Source organism: Chionomys nivalis, chromosome 11 (assembly GCF_950005125.1).
Source record: "Chionomys nivalis chromosome 11, mChiNiv1.1, whole genome shotgun sequence".
Lineage (NCBI taxonomy): Eukaryota > Metazoa > Chordata > Mammalia > Rodentia > Cricetidae > Chionomys > Chionomys nivalis.
This window is the reverse complement of record NC_080096.1, coordinates 34,630,210-34,652,960: the sequence shown is the minus strand read 5'-3', so window position 1 is coordinate 34,652,960 and position 22,751 is coordinate 34,630,210. Positions and strand designations below refer to the sequence as shown.

The 22,751-nt window shown below is 47.8% G+C and overlaps 1 protein-coding gene across 1 annotated transcript; it reads left to right on the top strand.

The window, feature by feature from the left end:
* Window positions 1-12,334: 12,334 nt before the first annotated feature.
* On the top strand, window positions 12,335-21,259 carry Mob3c (MOB kinase activator 3C). Its single transcript, XM_057784441.1, has 4 exons — window positions 12,335-12,503; window positions 16,054-16,510; window positions 18,601-18,803; window positions 19,300-21,259. Exons 2-4 carry the CDS (start codon window positions 16,093-16,095, stop codon window positions 19,327-19,329), a joined length of 651 nt encoding a protein of 216 aa, XP_057640424.1. The 5' UTR covers window positions 12,335-12,503; window positions 16,054-16,092; the 3' UTR covers window positions 19,330-21,259.
* Window positions 21,260-22,751: the final 1,492 nt, after the last annotated feature.

The following is a 22,751-nucleotide window of genomic DNA, read 5'->3' as shown; positions in this document are numbered from 1 at the left end:
CTCATCTCTTGCTGGGCTTCTTAGCTACAGCCATTTTATTGATAGTGCTCCAACTTCCCACCTCTGTTCTGGTGTTTTTGACTATGTTTGTCTGATTGAAATGCCTATACTCATTTCATGAAGTTATTTCCTATCTTTCAAACTTCCATTAATGCATCTCAGCCTTCTTTTCCCAGGTCCTGCTGTCCCCACATTACCACTGCAAGGGTTATATGCTCTGCTCCCTCAACATTCTCAGCCTTTACAATGATGACGCCCGTTAGCGACAGAATTCTATTCCTGTGTTCCAGCATGAAATCTTACCGAAAGATAGGAGGTCCTGAGGAGTCTGAATAAATTCCCCAGTGGCCACTAAACTCAAACCCACCAAAGTCTATAAGCATCCCCAAGGTCCAGCCCTGGTAAACATGGTGTTTGTGTCCAGTCTCAGTCAATGGCTATTTTGCTTACTCTAGAAGCTACATGTAGAAAACAAAGGCAAGGTGCTACCATGAGAAGCAGCCAAGTCAGCTGGGCAGTGGTGGTGCACGCCTTTAATCCCAGCACTCGGAAAACAGGCAGGCGGATCTAGCCTGGTCTACAAGAACTAGTTCCAGGACAGGCTCCAAAGCTACAGAGAAACCCTGTCTCGAAAAACAAACAAACAAAAAGCATGTTGAGAATTTTGGGAGTCTTGACTGGACTCCGAAACCGGAGGCTAGGAAGAAAGAAAAGAAAGCAGGTTAAACTCAGGCCAGATCATGCAGATTGGGGTAATGATTTAGCACTCACTAGTCACAGTCTGCTGAACACAGTGCCCACACATAGGCAAAGATAGCAAGAGGGTAGGGAGTAAGATGCAGGAAGGCCTACAGCCAGCAAGCTAACATCTGGATCAGGAGCTAGTTAATACCTGGAACTTGGGGCCAAAGTATATAAGCTTGTATCATTACTTATACATGGCTTATCTGAGAATTATTTTTGTTTGCAAAAAAGAATATTTTATGTGTAGGTATGTGCACCCTGCCCCTCAAAAGTTACAGCTTTTAGAGTAACCTGTTTGTGTGTCAAGTTGATGGTTGCTTTTTTGTTTTGTTTTCTGAGACAGGGTCTCTCACCACGTACCTCAGGCTGGCCTTGTACTCACAGAGATCCTCCTGCCTTTGCCTTTGTGCTGGGATTAAAGGCCTGTGCCACCACACCTAGCTTTTTGATGGTTGCTTTTAATGTCACCTTGCTACAAATTAGAATCAGCTGAGAAGCTTCACCAGAAGAATTGTCCTGACTGCCTCCATTAATAGGGGAAGACCCCATCAGCTGTGTAAGCTGCCTTCCGATAGCAGGCCAGATTTTGAAAGGGGGACATGGGCAGAAGGAAGAGGCTCTTGCGTGCTTGGCCTGCCCTCTCACTGTCAAATTGATTAGCTCTTTTGCTGCTGCTGCTGCTGCTGCTGCTGCTGCTGCTGCTGCTGCTGCTGCTGCTGCTGCTGCTGCTTCCTTTCCTGAAATCTTCAAGAATCACCATTCCCAGGCTCATCATTAACTAAGATCCATTGGCTTTCCAGGACCCTCCAGGTTCTCTGTGCTAGACTGTGGCTGCTGAGGCACCCAGCCCCATGAGACTGAGCAATGCTGGGTTGTTGAAAAGCCACTATGGGACCCAACCTCTAGGTCCAAGCAACAGCCAGGTTCTCAGCCTCTATGATGGGGCACTATTAGGAGTTATTTGGGCAGCACAAACTGGATTTGATGGGTTAAGAAAGGGAGGACACAATGCGGAGTGAGTAGGAAAGGAGAGGTGGATCTGGGAGGAGTTGAGGGAGGGCTTGAATATGATCAAAATATGCAGTACACATTTTTCAAAGAACTGATGAAAAAGAAATAAAACAAAGATTTGCCAGTCGTTGTCCTTTAGGAACATCTTCCAGAGAGTGAAACACTATTGCCAGGATGTCTTAAGTGAGGACCTCAGTGTGGCATGAGAAGAAACCCATGGGGCCCAAATATTTTCCTTGTTTGACTCTGAGAGCCGAGGCACCCACTGGCTCACGATCCCTGGAGCCAGACACTGGGTTAGCTGTAGCCCCTGCTGATTGGCCCTGACCCTGTGGCTGTGTGAATTCAGTGCTGCCTGTACAGGCTGCAGCTTCCATCTGTCCAGCATGCATTTGTTCTGACCCATGGTGAGCAAGCAGAGAGGGATGAGATATGTGGAGCCAGGCAGGCAGCTATGGAAGAAGTCAGGGGATTGATGGCAACTCAGCTCAGAGCTCATTGGGAAAACTCACACCCCATTGGAGCTGGGATGGATTGCCTGAAATCTCTCATTTTCGGTTTGACTCAGAGCAGCCGCCTGCTGTGTTCTCTGGAAGCTCCTACGGAGAGGAAATTGCTCACAAGGTCAGAGAAGATCTAAATTTCTTTGTGGGTCACTTCAGGCCTTCTTTCCAGAAGTAAATAGTCTGTGTCTAGAAAGCGAGTGGCCCTTGGGTGGCCTTCTATAGCCTACTCCATTTTTCTTCTTTCTCTGTATGGCTTCCTCCCTACCTCTCTCTTCTTTTTGCTCTCAGCTAAATGGCTTTCTCCTTTGGTGCCGTTTGTGCCTTGTGTGGAATATGATCGGTCCCAGAAGATTTTATGCTGTCAAAAGAATAGGGAATCTCAGTGGGGTCAAGGTTCCTGAAGATGGCTAAGATAATTAATTCTGTTAATTGCTTTAACAAGCACCTAGGCACACATGACTATGCTATCTCCTTTCCCAGGAAAACATTTCTGGAGTGCCTAGCCCCATTCCAACCTCCTGGTGTGTCATATGAGATAGCTGTCTAAGCAATGCATTTGCTAAGTGCTTGGGCGGGAAGGAGCCCAAGTGCAGGCCCTGTGACTGGGCCTAAGCTTGAGTCCCAGCCTGCCATTTGAGGCTGTGCTTCTTGGCCAAGTCATTTCCTCTTTTGAAGTCAGTACTCACTTCTCTAGGTTGTAGACAGATTCAGAAGTAACTGGAGTCTTGAAAGCGCTCCCTAAGACAGACAGTTCCTTACAACTCTTCGTGTTGCTACAGGGTCCCATGAGAAGTAAAATAAATAAGACTCCATTTTAGGGGTTTACAGAACAAAAGGGAAGACAACAGAAGCATGTCTGCAAGGCAGCAAGAACTCTGCAGCAACGGCTCCAACAGAAGAGGCTCTTTCTGGGTAGTTGAGACTATTCAGGAAAACTCTTGGAAGAGAACATCCACACTTGGACTGTAGTGGCACTTTAATTGTATTTAATAAATGAAGACTGCCTGAAGAGCTGAGAGTGAAACATAAAATAGTCCCACTGGTCAGCCTTACAGACAGTTCATGGTAACACACACCTTTAATCCCAGTAGCCACAATGACACACACCTTTAATCACAGGAGCCACAATTACATGCACCTTTAATCCCAGTAGCCACACTAATTGCCATAGAAATCTGGTGGTGCTTGCCTTTAATCCCAGCCCTAGAGCGGAATATAAAACGGGGCAAGACAGCTCTCAGAGACAGTCTCATTCTAAGATTCTGAGAGGCAGGGTCGTCATTTCAGACTAAGGTCAAGGTAAGAGCCAATGACTGTCTGTTTTGCTTTTCGGATCTTCAGATTGAACCCCAATTTCTGACCCTGAGTTTTTATTAATCGTGCTTCATTGGACCACCCCCAGACTGTTTCTCAGTAGAGTCTCACATGCCGCCCCATGACAAGCCAGATAACAACTGCAGGAAGTCACAAGCTACACGTGGCATGAAACCCAGACTTCATGGGGTACAGTTAGGTCTCCACCAAGAAGTGAACCCTACCACTGCCTGAATTGCTGCCAGTCAGCTGCAACTAACACAGTCTTTCCATCTCCTAGAAGTGACAGCAGGAGGGGGCACAGAGGGAACCGCAAAACAGAATTTGGGATCTTATCCAAGCGTCCAGGCCCTGCTGGTGGAACCTTATCTTTCCCACTCCTCCCTCCCTCTGACGTGAAGACATCTTTAAAGCTCTAAAGACAAACTCCCCAGGTTGCTGAAAGGAACAAACGAGAAAATGTATCTCAGTCAATAGAAGTTTTACTGAAGGAATTTTTTATGATTCAGCATTGGAACAGTCCATATTTCCCTGTGCCTCAGTTTTCTCAAGTACTTCAAGGATATGGGACTAAGTGATATCAAGATCCTCTGTGAGAGCCACCCACTTCCCAGACAGCATTCACTAATGTTCCTGTCCAGTATCAGTCTTTTGAACTAGGCGCTGGGATGAGTAGACCACTTAGAAGTTCCTTAGAAGACGTGAGTCCCACCAGGTAAGGACAAGGTCTGCTTTTAGTCCATTACAAGTTATGACCCTTATTAGGTCATTGGTAAATACTTGTTGAATGAGTAAATGAATGGGTGACAGGCGAAAAGTGGCTATGCGGCTTGCATCCCATCATATTCTGTTATAACTGCACTAATCTCCTAGCACAACTAAAAGATATTACTCGAGCCCCAAAAGGACCCCCACCATGTCCGCACTGGTGATTCTAAGGCAGGTATTATTGAACACACTTGGAGAAAGGAAGCTGTGGAAGAAAAAAGAGGTAAGGACTGGGGAAGCGTTATGAGGCTTCCTATAGAAGGATCTGGACTCAGTTGAAATTGAAGGACCACAACAGCATAGCAGGGATAGGACTGGACTTTTAAATGTAGCTTTCATGGCACCTACCTGGGACACTGGTGAAAGCTCTTTCCCAACTGTCACCTCCAGGCCTAGGGTGCCCCTGGCTGTGAACTAGCCCAAGGGATTGGAAGAGAAAATGTCTACCAGAGCCATGCTGAAGTCCAGGTCCAGGCTGTTGTGGGATATTTGTACACTATGTGAAGATGTATTGCTGTGACTGGTGCCAATAGCCAGGCAGGAGGTGTAGGCAGGAGTTCTGGGGAGAGAAAGGAAGAGGAGGAGGAATCTAGGTGTGCAGGGGAAACCAGGAGACACATAGAGGAAACAGGAAGTGCAAGGTGGAAGAGAGGTGATGTCACATGGCAGGACGTAGATGAATATAAATGGGTTAATTTAAGTTATAAGAATTAGTTAGAAACAAGCCTAAGCTATAGACCAAGCTTTCATAATTAATTAAGAAGTCTCTGTGCCATTATTTGGGATCTGGCTGGCAGAGACTCATTACATATGGTGCCCAATGTGGGGCACATATTTCCACACAGGCTCCAAGAATGATTTTAAAAAAAAAAAAAAAAAACTTCCAAACATGCAAACACAGAGTCAGACATTGCTTTCTAGCCCTGCAGTCTCTCAAGCGGGCCTTGGCATACAGAGATATGGCTCCTAACTGCTACCAGCAGGCCTGAGCCAGCCAACACCATGTGCAGAGCTGCCATGCGCAGAGCCCACAGAGGGTGAGTTTAAGACTTGGCTCACACCGTCAGAGAAGGCTGCAGGTGCACAGTAAAGCAGTCCAAACTGAGAAAACCTGTAGACAGATACAATACCAAATGGGTATAGACAGTTATAAAAAATAGTTTAAAAATAATAAAGACTTTAAAGACAGAGTAAAGTAATATAAAAAAATAAGGCATGTAAGAATGGGAAATACACAGAACATCTGGATCCTGGATGGTGCTTTGTTGTCTTTGAATTTTTTGAATTCTGATGAGTGACTGGCAGTTGCTGAGAGACATAGGATTATGGAAGGGACTGCTGGATTAAACCAGCCTGTATGCTTTAGGGATTCTTGGCTTCAAAATGGAAGTCAGACAATGTGTTGCATTGCAGGAGAGGTTGTGTTTTTGTTTCCACATTTAGATTCCTTCAAAGTTAATCAAGATCAGATTTGACCAGGGGAGACCTCCTGAGGTTCTTAACTACAGACATGACGGGAAAAGGCAGGAAACACTACAGGACAGATGACGTATATGCTGATCCCTCTACATGGGAACAGCTCCGAGACTGGATGAGACTTGAAAATTTTTGTTGACTACAGAGTCCTCATGACTTATTATTATATGCCAACCTTTCATATAACATGGATGGAAATCTGTATTACAGTTTGGTTATACAGTCCAAATGGACTTATAAAGTTGACAAATGCTTTTTACCTGCTCAAAAATAAAACAGAAAATCATCTTTACCTGACTTGTGCACAATGCACTTTCCATACTTATGTTAATACAGATATGTGTGTTATCTTTAAAAGTTTGTATGTTTTCAGAACTAAAGGACTAGATACCAATAAAGACAAGACAAATAGCCCAGGTGATCCAGCCTCACAGACTACTCCAGCCAGACTTTAGATAAGCCCTACATTTTCCCATCACACCAAGACTAGATAACAGCTAACTCTCCCAGAACTTGACCATTATCCCAATTTTCTCAGGGTCCCCTTAAGACGCCATAACGCCAAGACAATAGGAAGCAGTCTAGAAAACATGTTGCCCAGATTCCCAAGAGGCAGGGTGGGTGGTTTTTGATCGTTCAGTGGATTATAGATGTTTGACATTTTGGGGGGAAGGTGGTTACAAATTATTATTGGTCATAGGAAGAAATCTGAACAAAGGAGATTAGATTCAGGGATCTCTTTCTAAAGTTAAAAGGGGGGATATAGTATAGAAATGATGGGATAAAAGGGTCAATTGTTGAGTCTACTTTTGAACAATCACTATTCTCAAATATTTTACATTGGTGTGAATTTTTGTATATTGATAGAGTTTTAAGGTTATCTTTGCTATTGTGTATATAAGTTCTACTCTTGTTTAAGGTATTGTACCTATGCAGCTCATTTTAAAATGTTATATAAAGTTGTAGTCCTTGAAAGCTATTATTACAAAATATTTAGGATAACTTAAAAATTCAGGTTAGTAGTTAGTCATCTCTAACAATCAAACTTGTAGTCATGGTAGGTATGTTTTCAAGGTTAAACAGATATAATTTAGATAAGTGGTCTTCAAACACTTCAAAGACCTACAGAATATGGCGTTCAAGACGCTTTAATAAAGAAGGCTTTCCATGACCATGAAACACATCTACTCCTGACAGTGCCAATCTACTTCAAAAAAGGATATTGGGCACCAACCAACCTCCATATGGAGTTTGTTTTCTTATGACAAAGCTAGCCACTTTATAAGAAATGGCCCTTGCCTTGACTGCTGACAGTATGTTGTCTAAATTTGGACAAGCAGGACACAAAAGAAGGCAACTGCGGAACTTTGCCAAGACAAGGTAGGACAGTCCTTCAAAATTCCTCCTTCACAGAAAAGTCTGTCAGATATTCTATGTCTGTAGACCAAAGATAGTTGCCCCAATGCTGCAGAGGAACTTTGGGTGACTGTCCAGGCAGCCAGCTGTTTCTGCCATTTCTATAGTTTTGAAAGTTGTCTGTTTTGCACTTCCTGTTTATTCAGGTAATATATTTTCAGGTATTTGTTATGTTGAAGACTAGATAGTTATAGGTACAATTTTCCTCGTTACCAAATTCAAAAACAAAACTCACAAAAGAGGTATAAGGTGTATAAGATTAAGAGACATAAAAGCTTAAGTTGTCTTCTAAAAAACTGTTTTGAGATCTAAAAAGATACTTTTGGGTTGGTAATACAAGTTAGAGTAGAAAGCAAATTAGGTATAAAACTTCAGATTTATCAAGATAGGATAGATAATATAGTATTTTTGCCAAAATTGCCAAATACAAATGGACTGGACATTATAAATGTAGTTCATACCTGATTATTGTTCTCATTGTATATGCTCTTATTTACTATGTTAGAATTAAAACTTTTCCTTTTTATTTAGACAAAGAGAGGGAAATGTTATGGGGTATTTGTACACTGTGAAAATTTGTATTGTTGGGGGCTGGAGAGATGGCTCAGAGGTTAAGAGCATTGCCTGTTCTTCCAAAGGTCCTGAGTTCAATTTCCAGCAACCACATGGTGACTCACAACCATCTGTAATGAGGTCTGGTGCCCTCTTCTGGTCTGCAGGCATACACACAGACAGAATATTGTATACATAATAAATAAATAAATATTTAAAAAATTGTATTGTTGTTATTGGTGTAGTAAAAAGCTGACTGACAAACAGATAGGCAGGATATAGGTGGAATTTCCAGGGAGAGAAAGGAAAAGGAGAAGAATTTAGGTACACAGGGAAAGCCAGAAGGCATGGAGAGGAAACAGGAGGTGCAAGATGGAAGAGAGGTGATGCCACATGGCAGGATGTGGATTTAAAGAAATTGGTTGATTTAAGTTATAAGAACTAGTTAGAAACAAGTCTAAGCTATAGGCCAAGCTTTCATAACTAATAAGAAGTCCCCATGCCATTATTTGGGGGCTGGCTGGCAGAAGAGAATCTTGTTACACCAGGGGACTGTGAATTTACCTCATTTATGCAAACTGGATTCCTATTAAAAAAAAAAAAACTACAGACATCTTCCCAAGACAGAAGACCCCTAAACCTGGAGATGTGAATGTCTCCAGCTCAAGGGGTGAGTGAGAAGTTGGAAGGGAGGAAGACTTTGGACCAAAGGACATGGCAGTCTGAAGTTCTCAGAGAAGCAAGACCCTGAATATGACATCACAAGGGGCCGGTTCACTTCTGCTTGCACATCTTCCTCCCAAAAATGAGCACAACCATGGAGATTCATGACTGGCCAGCTCTAATTTGCCAGTGTCTTCTCATATTGTCCCGAGCCTTTGCTTTGGTGGCTACTGTCCCCCAGGGCTCCAGAACAAGCTCAGCGATTCTACACAAACACTTTGAAGGCAGCACCCCCCAAACATACCGGCCATTGTCTTCTGCTGTTTGCAAGAGCTGTCATATAATCCTGACAGCTCTTCAGAGGAGCAGATGGTGTTTCTATTTTAGAGAAGGGGAAACAGGCTCAGGAAGAATGTGTGCCTTGTTCAAGGTCACACTACATCTTAATGTATATCCTTGTCAATCCTGTCTTCTCTGGTCATATTCCACTGATCTTTCACCTCTTCGAGCTCAAGGAAACCTCACCTCAATTCCTTTGGTTGCCAGATTTCCACTAACAGGCTAGGATGTGCGCTCCTGCCTCCTGGGAAGGGCAGAGGCTGACTGAGGAACCTCAGTGAATGAGGAGAGGGTGGGCCTGTAAAAGGCTCTCTTAGATGCCAGATGCTTGGTAAACTGAAGTGGATGTGTAGCAGCTCATTTCAGGAAGGAGATGGGGGTCTTTCCTGGCATGGGAAGGGCAGGGATTCCCCAGGAAGAGGCCACTCTCTACCTGGGTACATGCCGAGAGGGATACAGCAGAGAGCTAGTTCTGATAAGGCACTTGGAGAACACTTGGTGTGGCTACAAGATGCTTTGGTGGTACAAGTGGGTCCGAAAAAGGGGCTAAGGGCTTTCCCAGAACACCAGAGGGTGTGGTTAAGGGATTAAGGAGTCCAGGTCGCCTGAACACCAGAGGGTGTGGTTAAGGGAGTATGGAGTCCAGATCTCCTGAACACACAGTTGTACCTGCCATCATGGAGGTAGGTGTCAGTGCTATGCAATGGAAGAGGGCAATACTCTCCTAGATCCTCACAGACTCCCATCAGCCTAAAGAGATGGATTCCTGTTTGAGCCCTCTGGAGCCAGGTATCACATTTAAGACACAGGGGGAGGGAACAGTGACTTACCCGTAGGGGTGTACAGTGAGTGCTGGATGGTTGTTGTCTACCACCAGAGAGGGTGAGAATAACCCAAGGTCACACAGTAAATGCACAGTGAAGCAGAAACTTGTCGGCACGGGTTTGGGTCTTCTCAGCCCCAGAAAGGCCTCCCGGAAGAATGCAGTCCTTCCAGCCCAGACTGAGAGCAACAGGAAGGGGTACAAGCTTTAAGAAATCTGGACCATTCCTGTGCTCCTCCACCCCAACTTTTCCTACCTTCTGCCCTGAAGACATCCAAGACTGCAGATGAACCCAGAACTTCTAAAATTCCTTCAGGATGGGTCACCTCCATTTCCCACAAAGCGAGAGCCTGTGCTTTTCATCCTTCACTAAACCCTGCCTTTCCTATAAACCTAGCTCAGAGGCACAGAAAATGACCATGTGCAAAGCCACAAAGGAAGTCGTATCAAAATTCCAAAGACTCACATAGATCAAATTCTCTGACCACAAGGCAATGTAATGAGAGGTGAAAAGAAAAACACAAACCTTCCTAGGCTGAGAAACTAAAAACCCACTCCTAACTCACCCGAGAGTTCGAGAGAGGAAATTATAAGTGGCATTTGTAAAATATTGAGAGTGGAATGATAAGCACAAGCAGTCCCTAAGTCATTTCCTCTGTGAAGTCATCCCTGACCCACTGTTCCTCCAGACAACTTTCTACCCTCCCAGCTCTGTGTCCCGGGGGCTGACCTCTGGGCTGTGGCAACAGGTTCCCCTATCCTTGGCTTTTCTGGGACTCGGCTATGGGGAACTTGGCCAAAGATGAGAGGAAAACAGAGGGAAATGAGGGCTTATTTGGCCAGTAGATTTCCCTTGATTGCTGTGAGCTGGGTACGGCCTCTGTTTAGGCCACAGAGCTTCTCATAGATTCCATTCCCACTGCACCTCAGCCTAGGGTTGCTGACGGCTGTCTGCGGCCCTTGCTACCTCATCTGTAATATAGTCTCTACATGGCTTCCCCACAACTAACTACACCCATAGACAGCGCCACTGTTAAACGCTCCTGAAAACACTCAGGGTGCTCTATGTGTTTCCTGTGAATTCCCCCACTCTTGCCAGTGTTTGACCATCAGTGCATTATGCTACCACTTCTGACCCCGTTACCTGTGTATGTCGTGTCCCAACTGTTGGCCTATCAGCACTGGAGATCAGAGACTGATTCATCATCTGGATCTCGGTGCACTGTCATGCTCAACAAAATGCACTGGTTGTTATATCAAATTACGAGGAGCAAATGTGAAACCATACATATGTGTTTATTTATATGAAATTTGGGACAGATTAAGACTTGGGCACAAAGCAGTAGAGAATTTTATGCTGGAACAGAAATAAGCTCTTGGTCAAAGAATGGGTCCTCAGTTCTGACCAAAATTCTCATGGATCTGTGTGTTGTCATGCAATTGAGAAAGCAGGCCCAGGCTCAGATCCAGGGAATCCCAATAAGGCATCTGTGCCATGATATAAAACCACCTGTAGCTCTAGCAGGTCCCCTGTCACACCTGCTCACCGTTCACTTCCTCCAGGTGACTTCAGCAGCCCAGCTGCCTGCCTTGGCCTTCTGTATTGTTTTTCAGGCAGTGACTAAATGCTCGGGAGAAGTGTTTTGTATCAGCTCACACTTTGGGAGTGCAGACCACCACGGTGGGGAAAGGATGGCAGAAAGAGGCAGGAAGAGCATGAGGAGGCTGGTCACACTCCCAGAGATGTGTCTCCTTGGCAGTTCTGAAGGCAGTGCCGCTGACAATGAAGAGTAACCATAATTCCTAGTCTAGAAAGTCTTCAATTTCCTCACCCCGGACAGAGCCTGCAGTCTGGTTTCTGGGAGCAAGCCACGGTATGCGTTGAGCCCTGTTGTGGGATATCGGCCTGTTCTCAGGTGAGAAATCTAGGTAGAAGAGTGGGCAATGCAGATCAAATATGTAAAGGTTTGAAACCGGGTGGAAAGGGCTGTAGGAGGAGCCACTCTGCAGAACCACAGAGACAAAGGTTTGGAGATAGGAAATGGTGACTGGTTGGTGTGAGAATCTGCCCAGCCAGACAAGGTCTCCAGCTGGAGTGGGGAAGGTGATGAATTCTTTGAACCTTCTTTGGGAAGGAGGGTGGAGAAATCACTCCAGTGACCTAGTCCACGGCTCCCACTGCCTATTCATTCACTCATTCGTGTGTGTGTGTGTGTGTGTGTGTGTGTGTGTGTGTGTGTTGAGAGGGTCTCGCCAGGCAGCCCTGGCCAGCCTGCAGTTCATAGAGATCTGCCTGCCTCTGCCTCTCTCCATCACCTGCAGCCTCTAGTCGTGGTTCTTGAGTGCTGTGTGTGACAGGGGGTTGAAGCTGAACATAGGCTGCTAGGAACCCTATTGAGTTCAGAGAATGAAGCACAGATGACAGTAGGAGGGCTAGGAAACCATTCAAACCACTGTCTTTTTCTTTCTGCTTCAGGGAGAAGCTGGGCTTGTTCCCAATCTACAGCCTAGAAATCTGAGGCTGCGTCCCTAAAGAAGATCCAGACGCCCCTTGGGGCGGCTGCTCAGCAAGTCCTTGGCCCTCGGGGAGGCTGCGAGCCCCATCGGACTTCCCACTTCCCGGAAAGGCTGGAGAAACGAGTGTGTGTGTCCTGGGACGGGGGAGTCCCTTTCCCCGCCCCTCCCCGCCCCGTGGCCACGGCGTGGCTGAGCCCGGGGCGGAGCTGGCGTCTCCTCGCGAACGGGCGGCGGGACGGCGGCCGCAGCCCGGGGCAGGCAGGCGGACAGGCACGGAGCCCGGCCCGGCGGGATCACCCGCAGTAGGACGACCCAGCGCGCTGCGGTGCGGCGGCGCCGACTGAGACCCGGAGCTGTCCACCTTGGCGGAGCGCGTGAGTGAGCGCCGCGTCTCCGCGCCCCTCGCGGCCCAGTCTTGCTTCCACTTTCAGTTTTTCTTGGTCCTCGCCTGGCACCTTTTAAAAGCGAGCCCAGCCCGAAAGCAGGCTGGCCACAGTCCTCAGCCCTGGGTCCAAGGCTCAGCGCCCTAAGTCCGGGGTGGGGGTGGCGGTGGCTGGTGAGGGGGCGTGTCTTCAAAGGCGGAAACGTCAGGCTGGCTCCTCTGGGTCCTAGGACCTGTTTGGCCCTAACAGCTGAAGATAAGGGGATGGTCTTAGGAGCTCGGTGGAAGTGGGAGGGGGTCTGGCTGAACAAGTGCTGTGTCTTATGCGCCTACTTTTATTTTAGATCTTGTGCTGCAGGGCATACCAGGCTAGATTCTGAGTTCAAACTGGGGCTGTTTCTGAGCCAGACCCAGGGAGGGGCAGGTGTGTCCCTGGCAGGGGGCTAAATATTAGAAACAGGTTGGGTCAATCAATCTGTGCTCTTCATCTGGGAAGATTAGATGCTCAGAGTGAGCAAACCGCTGGGCACCCACCCAGTAATTAAAGTGGAGGGTCCACGGGTGAAGGGGAACAGAGGCTGTATGAGAAACCATCTCAGTGATGGCATGGGGAGAGAGCAGCAGTAACCAGGCGTAGGAGGGCATCTGCTCTCACCTCCTTACTCAGCCTCCACGTTTACTCTTTCTAGAAAAAGTTCTGGGCCTTAAAGTTCTACAGCAAGAAGATGGGGCCTCTCTACTCCCTTCCTCTCCCCTTATCTACACTAGGCCAGTGACCAGACAGAGCAGGAAAAGGGTCCTTTGTACCTTGTCATAGGCTAAGTCCCTCTTTATCCCAATCCTCTACTTCCTACAACTTGCTATGCAAAGCCAGGCTCCTCAGATCCTCTCGCTGGACTTCAGTTTTCCCATCTGTTCATGTAGGTTAAGCCTCTTGATTTCTCAGAGCTATTTCTACTTGAAGACTTGTATTCCTCTATGTGTATGCATGCCTGGTATTGTGGGCAAGTGGAATTGGGCATACAGGTATGGAGGCCCAAAGTTGGCAACAGTTTCTAACTCTCTCCAATTCATTTACCGAGGCAAGGTCTATTTAAAAAATAATAATTACATTTGCTTCTGTGTATGCATATACATACAGATACACACACTCGCACCACAGTGTACATGTGGAAGTTAGAGACAGTTTGTGGGGGTTCTCTCCTTTTTCCATGTGGGTTTCATGAAATCAAACTCCAGCAAGCAAGTTTTTCCACTGAGACATCTCACCAGCCCAAGGCAGGGTCTTTCTGAACCTGGGGCTTCCAGGGATCCCCTGCCTCTTCCTCCTAAGTGTTAGGGTTACAAGAAGCCACCAGGCCTTGTCAGGTTTTTCATGGGTTATGGGGATCAAAACTGCTCCTCACGCTTACTGCAATCTCTTTACCCAGCGAACAATCTCCCCAGCCAACTCTAAGACTCTTGAGTCTAAACTTTCCCGAAAACAGGCCACCAGCGTTATGCCAGTCCTGACTTAGTGTAGAGAGGGCTAGTAACAGAAATGGTCAAAGAGCAGTCAACCGCACAAGGTTGAGATCTGGAGAAGGCTGCTGAAGGAGGTAGCATTCAGCCTGATGGAATCTGAAATCCAGAACCAACCAGCAAAAGACACATGGGCAGGAGAGAAGGGGCATGCTCAGGGGTTAAGGAGAAGCCCAGGGTGACTGCTGGTGAGGAGGTGGGGTGGGGAAGTTAGGGCATGGAGTTGAAAGGCTGAATAAGAGTTTGTAACAGTCAGTAATGGGGTGGTCATATCAAGGTGGAGGTTCCTGAAACCGCACTGACTGCATGAGTGATTTTGGAAGCCCTGGCCCAGGTAGAGCTTACAAGGGAGATAGCAACTGGAGTGTACAGAGCTCTTCATTCAGGAAGTTCAGGCCCTGGCCTGGCATTTCTTTGAGAAGAAGCTGAGGCGGGGGGAGGGGGTGGGTTCAGAATAAATGAGAGGACCTTCCTTGTCATCAAGCTTCTCTCAAGAGGTCAGTAACTCTCTCTGCCCTCCACACTACTCTCATTTTTTCTGTTTGTTCCATTCTGCCTGTCTGCTGTGATGAGAAGGAATAACTGTCCAAACATTTCTGAAAGTTGGATTTGTGGCCAGAAGTAACATCTCTCTATGCTCCGTGCCTTTGTTACACTAACCACCTTATTCCCACCCTCTCTTCCTCCATCCTGCCACAGCAGTTAGCAAAGATCTGAGAAAGGAAGCTGCTTCAAAGTCAGGCCAGTCTGAGGTGAAGGATAAGCTTTGTCCACCACTATCTCGAGCCTCTTTCAGTGTGGAGCTAGGCTCAGAGCTCAGACTAACCAAGGTTGAGGATGGGTTAGTCAGAATGGAGCCCAAGCGCAGTGCCCAAGCCTAGTGAGTAGGGTCTGTCAGGGTCTGCACTCACCTATGGTTGACCCAGTCTCAGGGATTGCCTGGATCTACAATTGCCTGGATCCCCAGTGAAATGCCTAAGATGCTCAGAAACCTGACTGCATCAGGGTCTTCAAGGATTTACATGGAATAAATCTGTGGTGATGTTAGCAAGGCAGTTTTGAAGCGGGTTTGGGTCCCAGGACTTTGAGAGCTCTGATTGATGCCCCCTGGAGTCTGCTCTGAGTCTGGGATCCTTCCATTCTAAGATGCAAAGCAGACATCCAAAGGGTCCAGCAGGATGGGTCTGGCTGCTCTCCCCCCAACCCCCAGTGCCAAGTACATAGTAGGTGTGCTGGTAATCTATGGAGTGTCAGGTGCAAGGGGAAGGCCAGTGGCTTATTCAGGTTTGGGAAGGAGGTCAGCTTGGAGGAAAGGAGCCAGTTGTAACATTCGTCAGAGGAAGTAGCGCTCTTCGAGACCTGCCACCCGCCCCTTCCTGCAGCGTCTGCAGCCACACTTAAGGCCACGCAGCTGGCCGTGTGAGGGCCCTTTCCTCTTTCAGTGTAAAGAAAAAGGAAAGGACATTTTTGGTAGAAAAGTCCCTTTTGCTCCCTGGGAATCCCCAGTGGCCGGATGGACTTCGGGATATCCCAGAGGAAATCAAAGCCCATGGCCCACCCCATCAACCCCCCTCCCACTCTCCACCCTGGTCCCCCCTAGCACAATGCAGCTAGGCTCTCTCACACTACACAGCTAGCCTATGGGGCTTCCAGAGAACACCTTATCTGAGTCCCCTGTTTCCTGGTTAGCCTGCAAAAACCTCTTGTCACTTCTGTAATGGTCAGCAGTTAAGTCCTATAAGTACTTGTCTGGAGCCCAGGCTACACTGCAAGATTCAAAGAAAGCAGGGAGGAAGCTAAACAAAATGAAAGGCATGTGGGGCTGCTGGAGGGTGGGGTAAGGGCTAAAGTACTCCCTGAAAGATTAGCCATTGCTAGGGGATGAGCGTTTCAATGAGGTAAAGAAACTGCCCCAAGGCTGACAGTCAATAGGAAAATGCTGTATTGGGAAGTCAAAGTCCATTTTCTAAGACCCTGACCACCCACTTCTCCTGCCCTTGTCCCTGGCATGGCATCTCCAGGTCCCTGGGTCTGGACATCCATCTCTACTAGGCCTGGCCATGGCATTGTGCCTGAAGCAGGTATTTGCCAAGGACAAGACTTTCCGGCCCCGGAAGCGCTTTGAGCCCGGCACACAACGCTTCGAGCTCTATAAGAAGGCACAAGCCTCACTCAAGTCTGGCCTGGACCTTCGCAGTGTGGTGAGGCTGCCACCTGGCGAAAGCATCGATGACTGGATCGCTGTGCACGTGGTGGACTTCTTCAACCGCATCAACCTCATCTATGGCACCATGGCTGAGCACTGCAGTGAGACCAGCTGCCCAGTCATGGCGGGCGGGCCTCGCTATGAGTACCGCTGGCAGGATGAGCGCCAGTACCGAAGGCCTGCCAAGCTCTCGGCACCCCGTTATATGGCATTGCTCATGGACTGGATCGAGGGTCTCATCAATGATGAGGATGTCTTTCCGACACGTGTTGGTGAGCACTGTCAGGCTGGAGAGTTGGCCTAGCCAGGGAGGGTCGTTCCTCTATTGTAGATCCCATATTGTAGAAAAGGAAGCCAGTTGAGGCAGGATCTTGGTTACAATCAAACATTTGCCAAGGACAACATCACTCCGGTTTGGGGATCCTCGTGTCCTCCTCATAGAGGCAGAATTCAACCCTCTTTGCCCAGCAGCACCTCTCAGAGATAAACAATACAGATCCTGCCCAGCGAGGAAAGGCCACGAGAACCATGGGAAAGGCAGTGTGTGCACAGACCCCACTAGGGGCTCTCCCAACAAGACCACAAACGCTGCTTCTCCCCTTTCCAGACCAAGTAACACCCTGTCATGCTTGGGCTGATCTGGCTTCCAGCCTCCTGAGAGTCCCCTCTGAATCCTGGCCCCAGAAAGGGAAGAGTTGAAAGCTGGATCAGTCCAAAAGGTACCTTTTCATCAGTACTCCATAGTCAGGTCCAGGCCATGGGGCCTTTCCTTACCTCAGATGGACCTGGGCTGGGAGGAGGGTAGGGAAAGGAGATGAATGATTCACCCTGGCCCAGGCTCCCCACCCAGGAGACACTGTGTTCATCACAGCAGCCTCGCCTGCAACCCAGGTCCCAGCACCCATCTGAGCTATAGGGATTCAAATGGGTGGGGCAGATGGTCAAGCCCAGAGGGAAAAAGTCTGAATGCTGAGGAAAGCGGGGCACTGAGTCACAATTCGAGTCCCCGGCTCCTCCCCAGCTGCCGCTGCCGTTTCCCGCACTACTGTGTACAGCAGGACCCTTCCATTTTACACAGAAGCACACTGAACAGAAAAAGGATCAGAACTGGAGCCAGGTGTGGTGGGCCCCAGGTGCCATAGTCTGTCTATAGGGGTGGGATAGGAGTTGCGGGGACGAGGCTGGACTCTCTGAGAAGCAGAGCACAAGCTCCGAGGAGCAGTGAGAAGGAAGGGGATCTGCGGAGGTGTTTGGAATAGGGCTCAGTCTGCTCCTGGCTTTTATTCTCCTCTAGCCTACATCCCTGGGCTGGTGAGCCCCGGGTAAACTTTTAACCGGATAACTGGATGATTTTTGTCATAGCAGACGAGAGGGTGTAAGCCACCGGGATCCCTGTCCTGGATTGGGGTCTGTGCACGCTGCCTTTCGCATGGTTCTCGTGGTCTTTCCTGGCCGGGCAGGATCTGTATGGTTTATCTCTGAGAGGTACTGCTGGGCAGAGAGGGTTTGAATCCTGCCTGCAGTCTGTACTAGTGAATAATTACGGGTCCTCTGGCAAGTGGCCTCCCCTTCACGCATCACCTGCATTTTATCATATCTAGATTGACTATCAGACCCATCAGCACAATTGAAAGAGCAGAGGACAGAGGTACAAAGGGCCCAGCTCAGGGCTGGACTCACAGAGGGAACGTCCTTTATGTTATTGGCTATCTGAAGGAACGAGTGATATCGGAAATAGTTCTTGAAGAATTAGCATGGAGAGGAGGGTGTGAGCCAGCTGTGAGACTCGTAAGCAGAGGAACTGGGGTGTGGCTGGAGAGCAATCAGGGTTGGCACATTAAAGGCTTTGCTCTATGCCCTACCGGGATATTAAGACTTAACCCTCAAGGCCCGTGTTCTTAAAAACTGGCCCACAACCTCCACAATGGACTGTCTAGGAGAGGCTGATGTGCATATCTCTGTGGGTGCATAGGTTTCTGGAGACAGGTTAGGCCATAATTTTCACTGTGGTCTGAGGCAGACTGGCCGGTGACAAGCTTGAAAAGCCCTGCTTCAGGCAGTGGGAAATGGGGACGGCAATCCGTGTTACAGCACAAGAAAGGAAGGTACTTTTTGATCTGTGCTTCATTTAAAAAGGGAAGATGGGGACTGGGGCTGGAGCTCAATGATGTGAATGAATTCCTGGGTCCAATCCCAACACTATCTACCACCCCCAAAAGGAAAAGTATAGGAGAAAACCAAACCCTTGCTCTGCCTTCCTCTATGGGTCCTGCGCTGAGGAGAGGTGAGGAGTGCCTGTGGGAAGGGATGGAGTTTTGCCCTTAGGATTTTGACCCCCTCTTCCATCCCTCTCCACCCCCAGGAGTTCCCTTCCCCAAGAACTTCCAGCAGGTCTGCACCAAGATCCTGACCCGACTCTTCCGAGTCTTTGTCCACGTCTACATCCACCACTTCGACAGCATCCTCAGCATGGGGGCGGAGGCACATGTCAACACCTGCTATAAGCACTTTTACTACTTCATCCAGGAGTTCAGCCTGGTGGACCAGAGGGAGCTAGAGCCACTGGTAAGGCCAAGTCTCCCTGACCCTTCACTGCCAAGGCTCGTCCTGAAAGTTCAGTTCCAAAGGATCTGTATGAAACTTCCATATCCAGGTAGATAAGTGAGGGGAGACAACTCATTTACCAGTGGATTCGGTACGCTCATAGAGAAGTCTTGGAGGTGTCAATTTACAAACCCAGATCTGCTGCCATGGTTGAAGCTATAGTGGGGGAAGAATGAGGCCCCCCAAACCCCATGATTTGGCAAGGAGTTGCCCAGCAGGCTGAGCTCAGACTAACCCTTCTTTATTTTTTATTTTATTTTATTTTATTTTTTTTTTTTTTTGGTTTTTCGAGACAGGGTTTCTCTGTGGTTTTGGAGCCTGTCCTGGAACTAGCTCTTGTAGACCAGGCTGGTCTCGAACTCACAGAGATCCACCTGCCTCTGCCTCCCAAGTGCTGGGATTAAAGGCGTGTGCCACCATCGCCCAGCTAACCCTTCTTTACTTTGTGTCTCTACAGAGGGAGATGACAGAACGGATCTGCCACTGAGTCCAGATCTAGATGTTGTTGCCTATCAAGTGGACCATCGGACACAGTGTAGCTGGGAGAGGGGACCCTTAGGAGCCTGTCGGTAGAGCAATCTGAAGGCCTGTAGGACCCCTCTACATACCCAACACCTCTGGACTTCTCAGAAGTCCGCCTGGAAAAGGGAGGGCTTCAAGTGGGCAACTGAAGCAAAGGAGTTTAACCCCTCATATTCAGTCCAAGAGTAGGGTAGGCTTCCAGGTTCCTGCTCTGATATTTCACCCTTTCACCCTATCATGGTGGGTTCCAAATCCATTTGGGGAATATGGATGTGGCTGAAGTGGTGGCAAGAAAATTATGAGAGTGAGTTCCTGTATCTGAGCAAGCGGGTAGGTGTGTGTGTGTGTGCAAGGGGTGGGGTTTGATTGTAGGATTTGTCTGAGAGATTCAGTTTCCTTTCTGGCACATAGTAGGCCCTCATGTTGGATGGATGGGTGGGTGGATGGGTGAACAGACAGACAGGATGATCTAAGTCCGTGACCCTTTTAGGAGTAATGACAGCTTTGTTCCCCAGCTCAACTCTGACCATATGTACAAGTGTACAGAATGTGCGTGTAGATGGAGTGGTATCATCTAGAGCACCATTTTCTATCTACATGAGTCCCATGCAGTTGAGTGGAGGCCAGAAAGTTCAGCTTTGCCCTGAATTCCTTAAACCCTGACCTACCACCATGTGGGCTGATTTGCTCAGCCAAGGATGTCCACGAATTGTTATGTCACTCATCTCTCTGCTTCCAGGAGGGTCTGGTAACAGTAAGCCTCTAAGCTACTGTGGTGGCACGTACCTTTAATCCCAGCATTCATGAGGCAGAGGCACGAGGATCTCTGAGTTCTAGGCCAGCCTGGTCTACATAGTGAGTTACAGGACAACTAGGGCTACACAGAAAAACCCTGTCTCAAAAGACAAAACACAAAACAGCAAAGCAAAACAGTAAGCCTCTTGAGGATTGAGATTGATCCCTCATGTCCACAAAGGTCCCTGGATCTTCAGTTGGGACTTGAGATACTTCAAGCTCATACCCAGAACCTACTGACCTGACTGAAGGCCAGCACAACATAGCCCTCTAAAACAGAGCCACTGGAACTTGAATTGGGGCATCTGGAATCTTTTCTGCTGTCTCAGGACACGGAGGATCATGTAGCTGGTGGAGACCTTCCCATCCTGAAAACACCTGCCTCCACCCAACCATCCCAAGACATCCCAGCTACTTGGATCTCCAAGCAAGGCTATCCAGAGAGGTGGGGATGCTCTTTCAATAGCCATTACTTAGTACCTCCATACTGAGCCCTATGCACAGGCTCACAGGTAGGGAAACCGTGATCCTTCCAGAGCCTTAATCCTGAGAGGTCAGGATGGAGAACAAGAAGTAACACAAGAATCCTGTCTGTCTCTCAGTGTACAAAGGAGGAAACTGAAACCCGGAAGCTTTTTTAAAGCTGGTATAAAAGCCAAGGCTCTTGACTTCTACTCTAGGGTCTGCTGATGTGACACCGAGATGCTTGTGGAAATAGGGTTTGTCAAATACTCTCCAGGACACAACTGTTCCTGTTTTGAACAAGGATTTCTAGCCTGATGCCAGAGAGCCCCACCACCCCTGGGTTGGCTCAAGTTGGCTACTGAGACAAACCTCCAAAACTAGGCTTATCGTTATGGTCTAGGAACTGCCTGCCCTCCAAAGAAACAGCAGGGCTCTCCAGATCAGCAGGACCTGGAACTTTCTTTCTCTGCCAGCTCCAGAAAAGTTCCAAAGAAAGCATGCTGTCCTACAGCTTTGGCAGTGGTTGGGAAGTAAGGAAAGTGGGTAATTCCCCATAGTGGGCTACAGGACATATTAAGTCTAGGCTGTGAACAGGGATGATGGGAGTGGGGAGGGAAATATATTTTTGTGAAAAAGGGAAGATTTTGCTATTTTTGGTAAAAATAAAAGACAAACTAAATCAACCACTGATGAGAAGCTGTGGTCTGGGTACCATCTGGGTCTTGGCAGATTGTTGGAAAAACCTCCAGAATGGGATTAAAGACATTCAATACTCAGCTCCTGACCATATGGGCATAGGCATGACTTACCCAGTCTCCAATGTGAGGACACCCAGATTCTCTCAGGGTTCTACATTCTAGACAAGCTAACTTGGGAGCCTTGAGGAGGGTAAGAGAGGAACTTAAGTAACTCAGTCTGACGGGGAGATTTTGTTTAGGCACTTGGCACTAGCTATCCCCATTTATATCTGGGAGGTGTGGAGGAACCAATGGCTAAAAGTGCAGTGGGAAATTCAGCCACAACCCCATTCACAAGAGAGGAAGCCTCTCTCAGGACTCAGGGTAGGAGAAGTATGGCAGGTTTCACTCCAGATCTTATTCCCCTGAAGACAGAATTCACTGCCTCCACACCACAAGCCACTCAGACAAGAGTTAAAAGCAGTTTGGTTGTAAACAATGAATAAAGGCCAACCTAGAGCTCCTACTATACCTGCAATGGAGCCTGTAGGGACTCTGCCTGAGAGGTGGACGCCTGCTCTCTAGCTCCAGCCAGCCCCCAAGGTCTCATGGCAAGTACCTTCCCTCTCTAAACCACTTCTTAATCTACTTTATGGTCAGAAGTGGTGAGCTAGCAAGATGGCTCAGTAGATGAAGGCATCTCCTGCCCAATAATGCAAGCTTCATGACCTGAGTTCAGTTCTCAGGACCCAAGTAAAGGTGAAAGGAGAGACATCACTCTGGCATGCATACCCACACACATGCATCACACACACAGTAGTAACATTTTTTTTTTTATTGTTTTGAGACAAGGTTTGATCATGTAGTGCTAGTTAGCCTGGAACTCACTCTGTAGACTAAGCTGGCCTTAAACTCCCATGGGTCACCTTTCTCTGTCTCCTGGGTGCTGTGATTAAGGTGTGCACCACCACACCTGGTATAAATGAACTTTTTTAAAAAAAAAAAAGTGGGAGTGAAAGTGAATGATCTCTAAGCTCCCTCATTCTCAGTGAACATAGATGATAGTGACTTAGCTAATACTGACTATGTCTGGTACAGCCTCAGGTGCTTGACACATAATGAAATCTCTCTTTAACCAGCTGTCTGATCTTCCTCCCAGCCCCCAGTATCTCTCCCCTCTTTTTACTGCTGTAGAATCTAGAAGGTTCTCCATTTTGATGCTCCTTCTAGTGCCCAAAGCCCAGCTTTCTAAAAAAGTGGTGTTTTCAAACCTATTGGGCAGTCCAACTGTTAGCAAGTTCATGTACATTATGGAAGTAAGAGTTAGATTTATCTCAAAATCAAGATGTCTGGAAATATATTAGAAAACACATGCACGCACACGCACACGCACACACACGAGAGAGAGAGAGAGAGAGAGAGAGAGAGAGAGAGAGAGAGAGAGAGAGAA